Here is a 16,886-nt window from a genome sequence, read left to right on the forward strand (position 1 = left end):
GTAGCAGCAGCTGCAGTGTGATGACACATAGTGCCAAAGTGTTAACCACACTGATGTATAACAGTATCAGTGTCAGAATATCACCTTTCACTAGGTTCCATCACACAGCTGGCCCATATACTGACTTAGCCCTAATTCAGTCACTTACACAGTAAAAGAAAACCCCCGCTGCGTGTTCAGTCATAATGTTTTTGCTATAACGGAGGTGTTAACCATGTTAAAATCAACATACACTATACGCTGATCCTCACATGGACATTGTCATTGGATATGAAACCATTACCAGTAAGCATCACTCCCGCAGTGCGTTTTTCTTTTATCTGGGATTGATTCGTTCAAGTCCAGTGTTGAATGACTAGCTCTGTTGTAGTCCATAATGTTGTGATATGGATGACACTGTATGTGACACTGTTTGTTGTTTCAGGGTGAAGAACTTCGTGGCGATGAAGGTGGTGAAGAGTGCTCAGCACTACACGGAGACAGCCCTGGATGAGATCAAACTGCTAAGATGTGTGAGGAGGGGACTCTGGGTCATCAACATTTGTGGGAGATGAGTGTGTGTGTGTTTCCCCATGCCTCTCACACCTCTCTCACACACCCTCCTTCCTCATCCCTCTGTGTTTTGTGGTTCCTCTCCAGGTGAGAGAGAGTGACCCCTCTGACCAAAACAAAGAAATGGTGGTTCAGCTGATAGACGACTTCAAGATCTCTGGAATCAATGGAATACGTATCCTTGTCAGAAGAGGGTGTGTGTGTGCGTGTGTGCGTGCGTGTGTGTGCGTGCGTGTGTGTCAGGGTTTATGTTAGCCGTAAAAAACGGCTTTTGGGAAAATCCGATAAATAAAATTGCCGCCTGCCAATTGTCTGGTAAAAGAAGACAAAATCCCATTGCGAATTAATGCTTTTTAGCCTATTCATTGATAAAAATACCAGTCGATGTAAATACATTTGACTGGTCATGCTTATCGGTCTATAGGGCAATTTGCATATTTTTGTGGAATTAAATTGTCATGTATGTACAGTATATTTGTTAGGTACCTTATTTATCACACACATACAGCATACAGATAGAGAGCCTTTGAGCGGAACAGGAAATGCATAGAAAGGCAGGCTTCATCAGCACGTCACACACCACTTTGCAATGAGCTGGATGCAGTATGCATTTTGAAAACATGTACTTAACTGTTTGAAACCTGAATGTTTTACTACATATTATGAGGCATGTCTTACCTTGCTTCAAAGTAGTCTAGCCAAAATCAGACCATATCCGTGGAGGCAATTCTTTTATATAAACTTTCTTTCATTGTCCAGTAGCGAAAGGCACAATCCTAGTCATATTAGCAACCCATGCTAATTGTTGCATATTAGATCTCCCCTCTTTCTAAATTTCGAACTTATATTTTCATCTCTGTCCATGAAACCGCTCGCATGTGCGGTTCGCTTTGACGATGGTGTTTTCCCGCTAGTTGCATTATGGAACGAACATTCGCGCGTATCCTACTGCCTTATGCGCATTACTGCGCTTATAATGTGAAGAAATAATAGTTTAACATTTTAAGCTAAACGTTCTGATCTGTTGCGTCAGACTCATTGCTTTTGAACATATTTATTTTGATGTAGCCTAGGCCTACTGGTTGTGTGAATTTGGGAACTATCGTCCCCCAACTGTCCCAGAGTCTGTTTGGAATAGTCTTTTTCGACAAGCTGACCAATAGAATAGGTAAACCTTTCTGCTATGAGGGATAGTAGATTGACATAGGGTAGTGATTTTGCTGTTCGTTACTCGTCTTATTGGCTGAGGAAAAGTACATGTGGACAGTTATTCTAACATCTTCAAAGTGCGCATCAGAATTCGGTAAGAAGGACCGCACATCGTTGCATCCTCCACATGCATGATCTGTAATATGAATTACCATAATATAAATGTGATTTCTGTCATTCTGATCACCATGGGTGGACGCCTTAATCAGGTATGTACCCAATGCATATGGGTCCGGTACATTTCTCAGATGTCCGGTTAATTAAAATGCTGCGAGTTAAATGTCCAGCGCTGCATTTTCCTAACAGAAACCCTGGTGTGTGGGTGTATTCATCAGTGTAGTAACAGGGTGCATGCATCTCTTTCTGTTTGTTACCTATGACTTCCTCTATGTGTATTATAAAGCTGTGATCCTCCTTGACCAGCTGTCCCAGATGTGTGTATGGTGTTTGAGGTTCTGGGGCACCACCTTCTGAAATGGATAATCAAGTCCAACTACCAGGGCCTTCCTCTACCCTGTGTCAAGAGTATTATCAAACAGGTATGCCACACATACACACACACACACACACACACACACACACACACACACACACACACACACACACACACACACATCCTCATCAATATCCTTTCACACACACACTGCCTACACACACATATTCACATACACACCTCACATTCACTTCCATAAACACTCTTATTTAGCACCAACAGAGAGGAACACTAGTGATTTTCCCAGCCAAAGGCAGTACCTCAGGCCAGGCCAGGTTAGTACGTTGTTGACTTCTCAAGGCCTTCACAGGCATTTCCCCTTCCCCTTAAGAGCAGAGCAGAGCAGCATGTGAACTAAACGTATCCCCTCGTCTCTGCTGCTGCTCATGCAAGTAAGCCGCTGCTCTTCCTACTTGAAAGGCCCACTGAAGATGAATAGAAACTGTTCTCAACTTCAATGCAAAGCCCCTGAAAACAAACACTGGCGAACGTGCACCCACACGCACGCACACGCACGCACGCACGCACACACAAGCGCGTACACACAACAAACAAAAAAACAACAGCAGCCGTGTCCCAAATGGAAGATGACTAAGATGAAAGGAATGGTTAAATGAGCGTTGTGAGAACATCGGTGCGTGTTTAATCTGTGATGGGTGTGTTTTTGTGTGTGTGTGTGTTTGGGATGCTTGTGTTCCTGTGTGTGTAGGTGTTGCAGGGCCTGGACTACCTCCACAGCAAGTGTAAGATCGTCCACACGGACATCAAGCCGGAGAACATCCTGATGTGTGTGGACGATGCGTTTGTCCGCCGTATGGCCGTGGAGGCCACAGAGTGGCAGAAGGCTGGGGCACCCCCGCCCTCTGGATCTGCAGGTAGGGTACAGACCAGTGGGCACTGCCCACCTCCCCTCACTCACTCTCTGTAGAATATCTGAATAATTATAACCCCAAATCACAGTTTTTCATAAACCATCTGGCAAACTTTGAAGTTGAACTATCCCTCTAAGCTACTGTATATACAAATAGCAGTGGTGGAAAAAGAACTCAGTTGTCATACTTTAGTAAAAGTAAAGATACCTTAATAGAAAATGACTCAAGTAAAAGTGAAAGTCACCCAGTAAAATACTACTTGAGTAAAAGTATTTGGTTTTTAAATATACTTAAGTATCAAAAGTAAATGTCATTGCTAAAATATACTTAAATATCTAAAGTAAAAGTATAAATCATTTCAAATTCCTTATATTAAGCAAACCAGAAGGCACCATTTTCTTGTATTTTTATTTACGGATAGCCAGGGGCACACTCCAACACTCAGACATAATTTACAAACGAAGCATTTGTGTTCAGTGAGTCTACCAGATCAGAGGCAGTAGGGATGACCAGGGATGTTCTCTTGATAAGTGTGTGAATTGGACAATTTACCTGTCCTGCTAAGTGTTCAAAATGTAACGAGTACTTTTGGGTGTCAGGGAAAATGTATGGAGTAAAAAGTACATTATTTTCTTTAGGAATGTAGTGAAATAAAAGTAAAAGTAGTCAAAAATATGAGTAGTAAAGTACATATACCCAAAACAGATACCCACTTAAGTAGTACTATAAAGTGTTTTTACCTAAGTACTTTACACCACTGCCAAATAGTTAGTTATAGTGTAGCCTTGTCCTCATTTCAGACTGAAGTGTTTTGGGAGTTAAACAGTGAATAGTGAATTTAAAAATAAGTACTTGTGACTGTTCTTCCCTAATCCCGTGTAGAGATCTGTACTTGACCTCAGGTTCAGTCTTTGTTGAATCATTACAGTGCACTCTTTGTAGAGGAGTCATGAGAGTCAAATCCATTATAGACCATTTGATTCTTCTTGCTTAAAGACAAGTTATATTGCTGGTATAGGGAAGTCGCTGTCTCACAATTTCAGTAGTGTGCAGTATAGTAGTAAGTATTGGTTCTGATCAGCATTGCCCTGATGTGTATCAGTATATCTGTCACAGCGTTAATGAATATATTCATCAAACCGATGAATCAATCAGATGAATCAATCAGTTGGGCAGTCTCTTAGTTTGTTGCTTGAGCTTGCCAACCAATTGGCTAGAGCTCTTTCCTAGTTTGATTTGATTGGCAGAGAGATTGCTTGAGAGCTCGCGGCTCCACTAAAAGCTAGCTGATAGTGATTACGGAAACGTGCCTTTAGCAAGGAGAGAGAGGAGGAAAGGGTGGAAGCAGAGTTGTTAAGCATTCTTATCTGGCCAGCGCACTGTTTGCTTCCACTCACATTCCCCTATTGTATTAGGCCTAATGTTCTTTCAACTTCCCCTTGAAACTTTACTGTTTGTTTGTCCTGTCACGTGTGTGCCACTAGCAGAGTCAGGGGTCAAGTAGTGTCGACATCACACGGCTGGACACTCAGCTCAACCAATAGTATCCCTCTAAATTTGACAGCTCGTAAGTAGCCATAATTCCATGCCCGAAATCACTAGGTCTTGTTCCATACACCGGTAGACACCACAGGAGGTTGGTGGCACCTTAATTGGGAAGGACGGGCTCGTGGTAATGGCTGAAGAGACGTAAGTGGAATGGTATCAAATACATCAAACACATGGTTTCCATGTGTTTGATGCCATTCCATTTGCTCCGTTCCAGACATTATTATGAGCCGTCATCCCCTCAGCAGTCTCCTGTGATTGACACATCTTCAGACTCCACTCAGGCTGGAATGATGGGGGCTGTATGTGGGCATTGCGTAACACATGGAGAAAAGGTTGATTACTATGGATCTAGGACAAGGGAATAGAGCTGTCTGGAATCACTTTGATGACATCCTCCTTTCAACTCACAGAGTTCCCCCAAAGATTCTGTATGAAGTCTTTAAGAGGGTATAAAAGATATGAGGTCTTATTCAGGGGTATATATTATACAAGAGTGAACGGGATGATATGTTTGAAGTTTAACTTTCTCCAGACTGACTTGTATGACTCTGTTTCATCCCAACAGTCAGCACAGCACCACAGGCCAAACCAGTGAGTAGTACAACGTTTTGTATTCACCTCATAACAGAGAAAAACCTGATTATACTGTCCAATGTTTTCTAACTAATTGCAGTCACTCAACAAATGGGTCAGTGTACCACTGACCCTAATAGACCCCTCCTCTCATCCTCTTCCTCTCTCCTCTCCTCTAGGTGGGGAAGATCTCTAAGAACAAGAAGAAGAAGCTGAAGAAGAAGCAGAAGCGTCAGACCGAGCTGTTGGAGAGACGCATGCTGGAGATAGAGGCCCTGGAGAGAGAGGCTGAGAAACTGAGGGCCACAGAGGGCCCCGATGGTGAGGGGTTGACCCACCCTCCGAAACACACACCCCGCAACGCGGCACTGGGGCCCGCCGTCGCACTGGGCGAGAGCGATGACGACGATGATGACGATGAAGAGGATGGAGACGAGGAGGAGGAAGTAGAGACGGAGAGGGAGAGGCCCACCAGGCTAACCAATCACACCTGTGAGTTGACATGGTTTGATTGTCAATCAGTGTGGTAGTGGTGGTGGTGATGGATTTATATTCATTCACTCAATGTGTTGGTTATTCACACATTCAGTAGTGTGTGTGAGTCAGAGCTGTGTGGAATGGGAGTGAATGAGAACTGGAGGAGGATGGGCCAGTCTCCAACCTTTCACACTAGGCCTACTGAGGGGAGCAATGCCAGGCTGATTCATAAACAACTACAGTCTAACCAAAGCTCCATCTCTCTCTCTCTCTTTCTCCCTCTCTTTCTCCCTCTTTCTTTCTCCTCTCTCCCTCTCTCCCTTCTCTCTTTTTCACTCCTCCACTCTCTCTCCCCCTCTGTCTTTCAGGTGCTGCCCCACCCCAGGAGCAGTCAGAGGTTCCCCCTACGCCAGAGGCAGCAGCAGAGCCAGAGGGGGAGCCCACCCCCAGCCCTACTCCAGAGACAGAGACACAGACCCCCACACCCACCGCCACCACACCTGGGGATGGCAAGACAGCCAATCCAGAGGGAGAGGCAGAGGAGGAGGAGGAGGAGGAGGACGAGAAGGAGGATTGGAAAGAGGCCATAAAGGAAGAGAAGGAGGAAGAGGAGGAGGATGGGGAAGACGATGAAGAGGATGAAGAGGACTTGGTTACAGCTCCGGCCGAGCCGCCGCCGGCGGTGGAGTTAGAAGAGAAAGAGGAACCAAAGAAGGAGAGGAGAACAGAGGAGGAGAGGAGAACAGAGGAGGAGAGGAGAACAGAGGAGGAGAGGAGAACAGAGGAGGAGAGGAGAACAGAGGAGGAGGTGAAGGGTGAGGAGACCAAGGAGCAGGAAACGGACAAAGAGGAAGAGGAGGACGACGATGACGAGGACGACGAGGACGACGACGATGACGACGATGATGACGATGATGCCGATGTAACAGAGACGGGCGCTGACGACCTCAGCAACTCCATCTCCACCGCCATGGGCCAGAACAACAACACCACCAAAACCAACGGCCACGTCCTACTGGGGGGTGAGGAGAGGGAGAGGGAGAGAGGTCCCAGAGCCAGCCATCCAGCCCCAACCTCCTCCCCCATCCCTCTGCACTGCCCCCTGGTGGAGTCAGAGTTCAGCTGCACGGACAGGGACCAAAGCTCCCTCAGCTCCTCCTATGAGCTCTTCAACGGCGAGGTGGTCACGCCAGGCCTGACCAACGGGGCACAGCGCCACAGGGGCACGGCGCCACGCTTCCCCGAGCTGCCCCTGGACCCGGGAAGCCCCGTCACAGTGGGCGGAGCTGGTCACCCAGGGGCCGGGACCTCCCCTCACAGCCCCACTGCAGACCGCAGCCGTACTGTGTCATTGTCTAGCACCGGGGACACGCCTAAAGGTGAGACATTTCTCCCTTTCACTCTCTCTCTTTCTCTCTTATATGCACAACACAGATGTGCATATACAGTACATGGAGTCACAGAGACACACATTTTCTGTACATAATCTGCATGTCCTTCTCGACAACATTAACCCGTTTATCTAAACTAGATGATGTGGTTCTAGCCAAGGCCAAAGCAGCAGACCTGCTGGTTAACCCTCTGGACCCCCGCAACGCTGACACACTCCGAGTCAAGATAGCTGACCTGGGCAACGCCTGCTGGGTGGTAAGACGTGTGTGTGTATGTATGTGCGTGTGGTGTTTTACAATAAAAACATTTGCATAATAAACAATAGTAGTTTAACTTAAAGCCTTTAGCCGTATCCTTATTCTAGTCCTCCTCTGTTCCTCTGGTGATGTAGAGGCTAACCCAGGCCCTGCAGCCCTCAGTATCACTCCTACTCCCCAGGCGCTATCATTTGTTGACTTCTGTAATCGCAAAAGCCTTGGTTTCTTGCATGTTAATATCAGAAGTCTCCTTCCTAAGTTTGAGTTATTCACTGCGTTAGCACACTCCGCCAACCCTGATGTTCTAGCAGTGTCTGAATCCTGGCTTAGGAAGGCCACCAAAAATTCTGAGATTTCCATCCCCAACTATAACATTTTCCGTCTAGATAGAACTGCCAAAGGGGGTGGAGTTGCAATCTACTGTAGAGATAGCCTGCAGAGCTCTATCATACTATCCAGGTCTGTGCCCAAACAGTTTGAGCTTCTACTTCTAAAAATCCACCTTTCCAGAAATAAGTCTCTCACTGTTACCGCTTGCTACAGACCCCCCTCAGCCCCCAGCTGTGCCCTGGACACCATATGTGAATTGATTGCCCCCCATTTATCCTCAGAGGTCGTACTGCTTGGTGACCTAAATTGGGATATGCTTAACACCCCGGCCATCCTACAATCCAAACTAGATGCCCTCAATCTCACACAAATTATCTACGAACCTACCAGGTACAACCCTAAATCCGTAAACATGGGTACCCTCATAGATATCATCCTGACTAACTTACCCTCTAAATACACCTCCGCTGTCTTCAACCAGGATCTCAGCGATCACTGCCTTATTGCCTGCGTCCGTAACGGGTCCGCGGTCAAACGACCACCCCTCATCACTGTCAAACGCTCCCTAAAACACTTTAGCAAGCAGGCCTTCCTAATTGACCTGGCCCAGGTATCCTGGATGGATATAGATCTCATTCCGTCAGTAGAGGATGCCTGGTTGTTCTTTAAAACTAATTTCCTCTCAATCTTAAATAAACATGCCCCATTCAAAAAATACAGAACTAAGAACAGATATAGCCCCTGGTTCTCCTCAGACTTGACTGCCCTTGACCAGCACAAAAACATCCTGTGGCGTACTGCATTAGCATCAAATAGCCCCCGCGATATGCAACTTTTCAGGGAAGTTAGGAACCAATATACACAAGCAGTCAGGAAAGCAAAGGCTAACTTTTTCAAACAGAAATTTGCATCCTGTAGCACTAACTCCAAAAAGTTTTGGGACACTGTAAAGTCCATGGAGAATAAGAGCACTTCCTCCCAGCTGCCCACTGCACTGAGGCTAGGAAACACTATCACCACCGATAAATCTGCAATAATCGAGAATTTCAACAAGCATTTTGCTACGGCTGGCCATGCTTTCCACCTGGCTACCACTACCCCGGCCACCAACTCTGCACCCTCCGCTGCAACTTGCCCATGCCCCCCCCCCCCCCCGCTTCTCCTTCACACAAATTCAGACAGCTGATGTTCTGAAAGAGCTGCAAAATCTGGACCCCTACAAATCAGCTGGGCTAGACAATCTGGACCCTTTCTTTCTAAAACTAGCCGCCGAAATTGTCGCAACCCCTATTACTAGCCTGTTCAACCTCTCTTTCGTAACATCTGAGATCCCCAGAGATTGGAAAGCTGCCGCGGTCATCCCCCTCTTCAAAGGGGGTGACACTCTAGATCCAAACTGTTACAGACCTATATCCATCCTGCCCTGCCTTTCGAAAGTATTTGAAAGCCAAGTTAACAAACAGATCACCGACCATTTCGAATCCCACCGTACCTTCTCCGCTATGCAATCCGGTTTCCGAGCTGGTCATGGGTGCACTTCAGCCACGCTCAAGGTCCTAAACGATATTATAACCGCGATCGATAATAGACAGTACTGTGCAGCCGTCTTCATCGACCTGGCCAAGGCTTTCGACTCTGTCAACCACCGCATTCTTATTGGCAGACTAAATAGCCTTGGTTTCTCAAATGACTGCCTCACCTGGTTCACCAACTACTTCTCAGATAGAGTTCAGTGTGTCAAATCGGAGGGCCTGTTGTCTGGACCTATGGCAGTCTCTATGGGGGTACCACAGGGTTCAATTCTTGGGCCGACTCTTGCTGCTGGTGACTCTCAGATCCACCTCTACGCAGACGACACCATTTTGTATATATCTGGCCCTTCATTGGACACTGTGATAACAAACCTCCAAACGAGCTTCAATGCCATACAACACTCCTTCAGTAGCCTCCAACTGCTCTTAAACACTAGTAAAACGAAATGCATGCTCTTCAATCGAACGCTGCTGGCACCCGCCCACCCGACTAGAATCACTACTCTCGACGGGTCTGACCTAGAGTATGTGGACAACTACAAATACCTAGGTGTCTGGTTAGACTGTAAACTCTCCTTCCAGACTCACATTAAGAATCTCCAATCCAAAGTTAAATCTATAATCGGCTTCCTATTTCGCAACAAAGCCTCCTTCACTCATGCTGCCAAACATGCCCTCGTAAAACTGACTATCCTACCAATCCTTGACTTCGGCAATGTCATTTACAAAATAGCCTCCAACACTCTACTCAGCAAATTGGATGTAGTCTATCACAGTGCCATCCGTTTTGTCTCCAAAGCCCCATACACTACCCACCACTGTGACCTGTATGCTCTTGTTGGCTGGTCCTCACTACATGTTCGTCTTCAAACCCACTGGCTCCAGGCCATCTATAAATCACTGCTAGGCAAATCCCCGCCTTATCTTAGCTCATTTGTCACCATAGCAGCACCCACCCGTAGTCTGCGCTCCAGCAGGTATATCTCACTGGTCATCCCCAAAGCCAACACCTCCTTTGGCCGCCATTCCTTCCAGTTCTCTGCTGCCAATGACTGGAACGAATTGCAAAAATCTCTGACGCTGGAGACTCTTATCTCCCTCACTAACTTTAAGCATCAGTTGTCAGAGCACCTTACCGATCACTGCACCTGTACACAGCCCATCTGAAATTAGCCCACCCAACTACTTCATCCCTATATTGTTATTTATTTTGCTCTTTTGCACCCCAGTATCTCTATTTGCACATAATCTCTTGCACATCTAGCATTCCAGTGTTAATACTAACTGTAATTATTTTGCACTATAGCCTATTTATTGCCTTACCTCCATAACTTGCTACATTTGCACACACTGTATCTATATTTTCTGTTGTATTTTTTGACTTTATGTTTTTTTACCCCATATGTAACTCTGTGTTGTTGTTTTTATCGCACTGCTTTGCTTTATCTTGGCCAGGTCGCAGTTGTAAATGAGAACTTGTTCTCAACTGGCTTACCTGGTTAAATAAAGGTGAAAAAAAAAAAAAAAAAAAAAAATCCATCTCCTCTCTCTCCTTTCTCTCTCCCAGCACAAGCACTTCACAGAGGACATTCAGACCAGACAGTACCGCTCCATAGAGGTCCTGATAGGAGCTGGCTACAGCACTCCTGCTGACATCTGGAGCACCGCCTGCATGGTGAGCACACACACATACACACACACACTCACTCAGACACACACGGACTATGTCAGTACTGATGGATGATCCTGTCCTGTGTGGGTCCTGCAGGCGTTTGAGCTGGCTACAGGAGATTACCTGTTTGAACCCCACTCTGGAGAGGACTACTCCAGGGATGAGGGTGAGTCTCTACATATTTGCTTGTCCTAATGGATCAGCCTCATACTAAACATAACACGACATAATACTACACTTTATTGAGCTACGTATGATTATAGTGATATAGGATTCAGCTGTTGTAATATTTGTTGTTGTTAACGTTGGTATTGAAGGTGTTTAGACTGAGTAATTGTGTAGTTACAACTGTTGTTGTACTGTCGTTTGAGATTTGCTCAACTGAATTAAATGATGGCACTTAGTAAGATGGTAATACATTGTAGTGCTAGTAGATTGTAGATAGTATGAAGGCTTGATTGTAAATAGTTTGTATTGCAATGTGCCCAAAACTCTCCTTTGAAATAGAACAACTGCATTCTTGAATGGGTTAAAGATGTCCAGCAGATTTGAGTATAGTCCCCTCTAGTATTCCTATCCACTATTGTCTATTTATCTATCCCCACATTCTACATCTTTACCCTCACTCAACCTATCCCCAAATCTATACCTGACCTAACTCATCCAATCCCACATCAAAACCTTGTCACGCCCTATCCCCATATTTACATCCACGCCTTCTCGCTCCCTACACTTCCCCTATCCCTTCCATCCTCTATACTGACTCACTCCTGGTCCCCACTCCCCACCCGCCCCATAACTACTCCATGCTGTCCATCCCTGAACCCTAGTCCAGTTGACCTCCTGCACATTGTCACCTCAACCCTCTGGTTGAGCTCATGTTCAGCCATCCACATTTGACTCCATACATATCATGTTAACAATATTACACCACCATACTTCACCAAAAATTGATTTGAACGATAATTCGCCATACTATCGACATAAATGGCATGTAGTCAATATGTATGGACAGATACTGCCATTATATCTTCACTGACAACAATGAGAGCCACTAAATTGTATTCAGTTAGAATCAGACCATATTTGGTGATGAGTCTCTCAGATTCAAAGATAATAGATGCATGTCTCTCTACTCCAAACCCACTGCACTCTCTACTCCATCTCACCACCTCTGGTGTGGGGTCACTAACACTGAGCTCTCTGTCTCTCCCTCTTTCACTCTTCCCTCCTCCTCCTCTTCCTACCTCTGCCTTCCTTACTTGTCCTACTTTCTCGTTCTCATTTTCCTCCTTCCTTCCTTCCTTCCTTCCTTCCTTCCTTCCTTCCTTCCTTCCTTCCTTCCTTCCTTCCTTCCTTCCTTCCTTCCTTCCTTCCTTCCTTCCTTCCTTCCTTCCTTCCTTCCTTCCTTCCTTCCTTGCCTTCCTTCCTTCCTTCCTTCCTTCCTCTCCTTATCTCAATCCCCCGGTTCCTTGTCGTCCTTTTCCTCTCTCCTTTATCTTTTCACCCTATTCTCCTTCTGTTCCTCTTCCTCCTTTCTTCCTCTCTCCTCTTCCTCTTCCTCCCCCTCCTTCTCCTTTCCCTGTTCCTCTTCCTCCTTTCTTCCTCTCTCCTCTGTAGACCATATAGCCCACATCATTGAGCTGCTGGGCGTTATTCCACGGCACTTTGCGCTCTCTGGAAAATATTCCCGGGAGTTCTTCAACCGAAGAGGTAGCACCAGGGAAAGTTCTGGTGGGACGGAGACACACGGACGCCCGAGCACACACAGTGACTCAGACAGACAGGCGGACAGACATGAATACAGACACAGTGGAATGGGAATTATATGAGCAGTCCAAAAGCAATAAGGGGTTTTGCAGCAAGTTGCCTGGCTGCCAAGACACCATTGGTGTGCACCAGAGGAGGCTGGTGGGAGGAGCTATAGGAGGATGGGCTCATTGTAATGGATGGAATGGATGGAATGGAATAAATGGAACGGAGTCAAACATGTGGTTTCCATGTGTTTGATGTTTTTGGTACCATTCCAATATTCCATTCCAGCAATTACAATGAGCCCGTCCTCCTATAGCTCCCCCCACCAGCCTCCTCTGAAGTGCACAGCTATTAAAGGCAGCACATTAAGCGGGAATAATATGCCTGTTTGCTTTATTTCACAAAACCAGTTTAGTCATAGCCCTCTCCACTACCTTCTGGAGGGACTGACTGTCCCGTCAGTCAGTCAGTCTGTCAGTGTGGTGTCTCCAGGCAGCAGTGTGTCCATCCGTCCCTCCAGCGTGTGTGTGTGTGTGTGTGTATGCTGTAATGCCGTGCCTGTTCTCTTGTGGTGTGGCCTGTGGTGGCCGGGGTTCAGATCACATCGCTCTGATCATGGAGCTTCTGGGGAAGGTTCCACGCAAAGTGGTCGCCGCCGGGAAGTACAGCCGAGAGTTTTTCTCCAAGAAAGGTAACGTCATGATGAGGTACTACCCCAACGAGGCAGACAGGAATACACAACAGTATTTATCTCTAAATATTAGTACATGTAACAAAGCTAGCAGTAGTGTGCAGTAGTATTTGTGTAGTGTGTCCACCTAGAAATACAAACAGTACATCCATTAGAAAATGTGCGTTTTCAAGCTTTAGTTATAAATATCTTGCTAGTTACACCGGTAATAGCCAAGTCACTTTACCTCTACCTATATGTACATATCTACCTCAATTACCTCATACTCCTGCACATCCACTCAGTACTGGTACCCTGTGTATAAAGCCAAGTTATCGTTACTCATTGTGTATTTATTCCTCGTGTTATTATCTTTCTATAATTTTTCTCTCTGCATTGTTGGGAAGTAAGCATTTCACTGTTAGTCTACACCTGTTGTTTACGAAGCATGTGACAAACAAGATTTGATTTGTGCCACTTGACTGAGTTCTGAGTACTATCCTCCCTGAGCCTACGGCCTGTCTACCAGTCTATGTGTGTTACCTCTGTGTCTCTCTTTGGTAAGTGTCTGTGTCTTTAAAAACAGTATGCTACCCTGCTGCTAGCCTGCTTCTCTCATGTTCCAGTCATGAGGCTCTAATATTCTGATTACAGCTCCTTTTCTTTGATGTTCTCGGTCTCTCTCTCTCTTCCTCTCTCTATCAAAGGTCTCGTCTGGTGTAAATGATGTCTTAATTCATTCTCCTTTTATCTCTCTATGGTCTTAATGTGTTCTGACTGACTCAGTCGCTCGCTCGCTACTCCAGGCTCTTGAGTTGGTGTTCTTGGGCCATGTCTCAATAGTCTTAAGCTTGTGTCCTTTCCTTAATCTATGGTACGCTGTAAATAATTTTAAATAATGAAGGTGAAAGCAATGTGAGATCAATTCAGTGTAGATGAAAGCAAAGAGACATGGAAAGGATGCCACTATGGAATATTGAGATGCAGCCCGAGTTCTACTCTCTCTTCTCTGTCTCTCTCAATCTCTGTCTCTCTCTTAATCTCTCTCTCTTGCTCTCTCGCTCTCTCTATTGCTCTCTCACTCTCTCTCTCATGGTAAGGCTTTACAAATCATAGCACTGTAACTAATTACTCTTCCTTTCTCTCTCTATATTTCTCTCTCTCTTTACCTCCCCCTGTAGGTGAGCTGAGGCACATCACCAAGCTGAAGCCCTGGTCCCTGTTTGATGTGTTGGTGGAGAAGTACGGCTGGGCCCCAGAAGACGCTGGCCACTTCACCCACTTCCTGCTGCCCATGCTGGAGATGGTCCCTGAGAAGAGGGCCTCGGCTGGGGACTGCCTCAGCCACCCCTGGCTCAACTCGTAGTGACACCAGCCCACCCCCCCCCCCTCCCCCTAGTGGCAGCCTCCACACACTGCTCAAAGCTAGGCACTCAAGACTGGAGAGAGAGGGAGAGGGGGGAGGAGGGGAGGGAAAGGGGAGACAGGGGGTGCCCCTTTCTTGGTCCTGCCCTGCCTCACCTCGCCCTGAGCCCTCCACACACACGCACATAGGTATGCACACATGCAAAACAGATGCCCACAGAGCCTCAGCAGGTAGCCTGAGAGAGACTGCTCCTCTGCTGTCCTCCCCATAGGTCCCATACAACCCCTCACAGGAGCAATAGAGCGCCCCAGGAATAGAGTTGGATGGAGTCAAACTTCCACGATTCTAGACAGGCAGGATGAGATCCCTACACAACATGAGGAGCAGCCATGGTCAGGACTGTGTCTTCCAAGACATCTCCTACTTAGAACGACCATGCAGTCTGAACAGAAACTAACCCGCTCATATGAATAGGTTCTCTGCAATGTCCTGGCCAGTCTTATTCTGAGCCTAAACCTGTCCTCCACCCTAGGTTTCCTATTAGAAGTCAATGAGCACCTCTATCAGAATGCTGACTGTGTGATAGCTCCATTTGCCTGACCTTACAACAGCACGGCCTAAACATGCTGAGGCAGAAGTGTGTGTATGTGTGTGTGTGTATACATGTGAGTGTGTGTTATTAGTCTGGGTCTGCACATTCTGTAGGTGTAACAGGCAAGTGTGTGTACGTCCCTCTCCTACAAAGGCGCAACAAGACTTCCAGATTAGGAGTCGGCCGTTCACCCTACTCTTCCTCTCCTCCCTCTCCAGCCCCTGCCCCCCTCCTTTACTCTGTAGGAGTACTGTGCCCCCCCCCCCTCCCCCCCAGGACTGAAGCAGTGTTGCTGAACAACAACACAGCTCCAGTCCCATCCCCGGCCACCAGGGTGCCCCAGAACTGAACTGCTGCCGCACAGACAGACACACAGACAGACAGGGCACGGAACGAACAAAGATCCTAAAGACTGATGCTCGATAAGCCGGACTGCTTGATCTGTAAAGAGTTTACCTGTCGTGAAAAAGAGTGAAGCGTATGGAGAGGCTGATTGACAGGAAGTGATGATGATGGTCCTGATGGACGGGTGTTACTTAGACTTGTACATTTCATTGGTTTGTTTGTTTTTGTTTTCTTCCTGTCTTTTTATTTCGAAAGCGAAAGGAGCCACTTGCGTTTACCTTTTTGGTGCCCCGTGTGAGGTTATCCAAGTTCCCTTGTTTACTTTTTCGAATCTTTCCTCCCTTTGACATTCCTGATTCAGTCACACCATTCCTGACCTCTCTTCCTCTATATCCCAAAAACAAGAACAATCCTTATGAGTCCCTGTGGCGTGGCACGTTTACCAGATATGATTATTCCCCCTTATAATCTACAGAGGAAACCCTCGATCTTGATCCTGAGCTTCTCCAGAAGGGGTTAGTCAAATGGAGGTTGCACTTGTTTTTGTAGATGTTGTTCAGGGATCTATCTTTGTACATAACTCTGAGATCCGGCTCTGGAGATAAGACCGACGGACAGATTTGAAAAAAACACATCATTCCTAAAAGAAGCTGTCACATGGACATGGATCTGTCCACCAGAGCAGACAGTGGCGAGAGGCTGAGCCATTCTGGAGGCCACCAGAATATCGAGCTGCGCCACTCTGTGGCTGATGAGGGTACTGCATTCCTGCACACTGCAGCGCCTCTCAGTGCCAATGCTCCTATGTTCCACTCCACTTCTCTCTCTCACGCTCATCACAATTAGTCCAGTTGCCTATTTTTCGCAATAATATAAAAATGAGTATAAGTAAATGGTGAGATATTTTTAAAAATATTTAATTAATTTAAAGAACGAAAAAAAAGAAAAAAAATGATCTGGTTGTTGTGAAAGTGACCGAATCTCGTCCTATTGAGGTGATTGTGTTTGTCTGTTTAGAGATGTTATTTCTTTTGTAATTATTATTGTTATATTATTATTACTGTAATTTATCTGATTAGTTATTTTTTACTCAGTTGTCACCTCTTCCTCCCCTCTTACATGAACAGTGCTGCTCTGTTTGGACTTGTGACGATGATGAAACTGATTACATTTTTTTGCAATAATAGTAAATTATGATTTTTTTGCACCAAAAGCTCCTGATCTCACTCTCAGCCATGCTGACTGTTC

General features: G+C 46.1%; 1 protein-coding gene across 1 annotated transcript in view; it reads left to right on the forward strand.

Moving 5' to 3' along the window:
- LOC311135224 (SRSF protein kinase 2-like) overlaps nucleotides 1-16,573 on the forward strand; it is a 41,967-nt gene extending 25,394 nt beyond the window's left edge. Inside the window, exons 4-15 of the mRNA XM_084169163.1 lie at nucleotides 425-512; nucleotides 640-727; nucleotides 2,194-2,300; nucleotides 2,964-3,129; nucleotides 5,243-5,268; nucleotides 5,430-5,742; nucleotides 6,096-7,106; nucleotides 7,259-7,374; nucleotides 10,806-10,913; nucleotides 11,007-11,076; nucleotides 13,264-13,356; nucleotides 14,517-16,573. Of these exons, the coding sequence (XP_084025289.1) occupies nucleotides 425-512; nucleotides 640-727; nucleotides 2,194-2,300; nucleotides 2,964-3,129; nucleotides 5,243-5,268; nucleotides 5,430-5,742; nucleotides 6,096-7,106; nucleotides 7,259-7,374; nucleotides 10,806-10,913; nucleotides 11,007-11,076; nucleotides 13,264-13,356; nucleotides 14,517-14,701 (2,371 nt within the window). The 3' untranslated portion in view covers nucleotides 14,702-16,573. The remainder of the gene's footprint in view (nucleotides 1-424; nucleotides 513-639; nucleotides 728-2,193; nucleotides 2,301-2,963; nucleotides 3,130-5,242; nucleotides 5,269-5,429; nucleotides 5,743-6,095; nucleotides 7,107-7,258; nucleotides 7,375-10,805; nucleotides 10,914-11,006; nucleotides 11,077-13,263; nucleotides 13,357-14,516) is intronic.
- The last annotated feature ends 313 nt before the right edge of the window (nucleotides 16,574-16,886 follow it).

The sequence above is a fragment of the Coregonus lavaretus genome (assembly GCF_964263955.1).
Source record: "Coregonus lavaretus genome assembly, chromosome: 9".
Classification (NCBI taxonomy): domain Eukaryota; kingdom Metazoa; phylum Chordata; class Actinopteri; order Salmoniformes; family Salmonidae; genus Coregonus; species Coregonus lavaretus.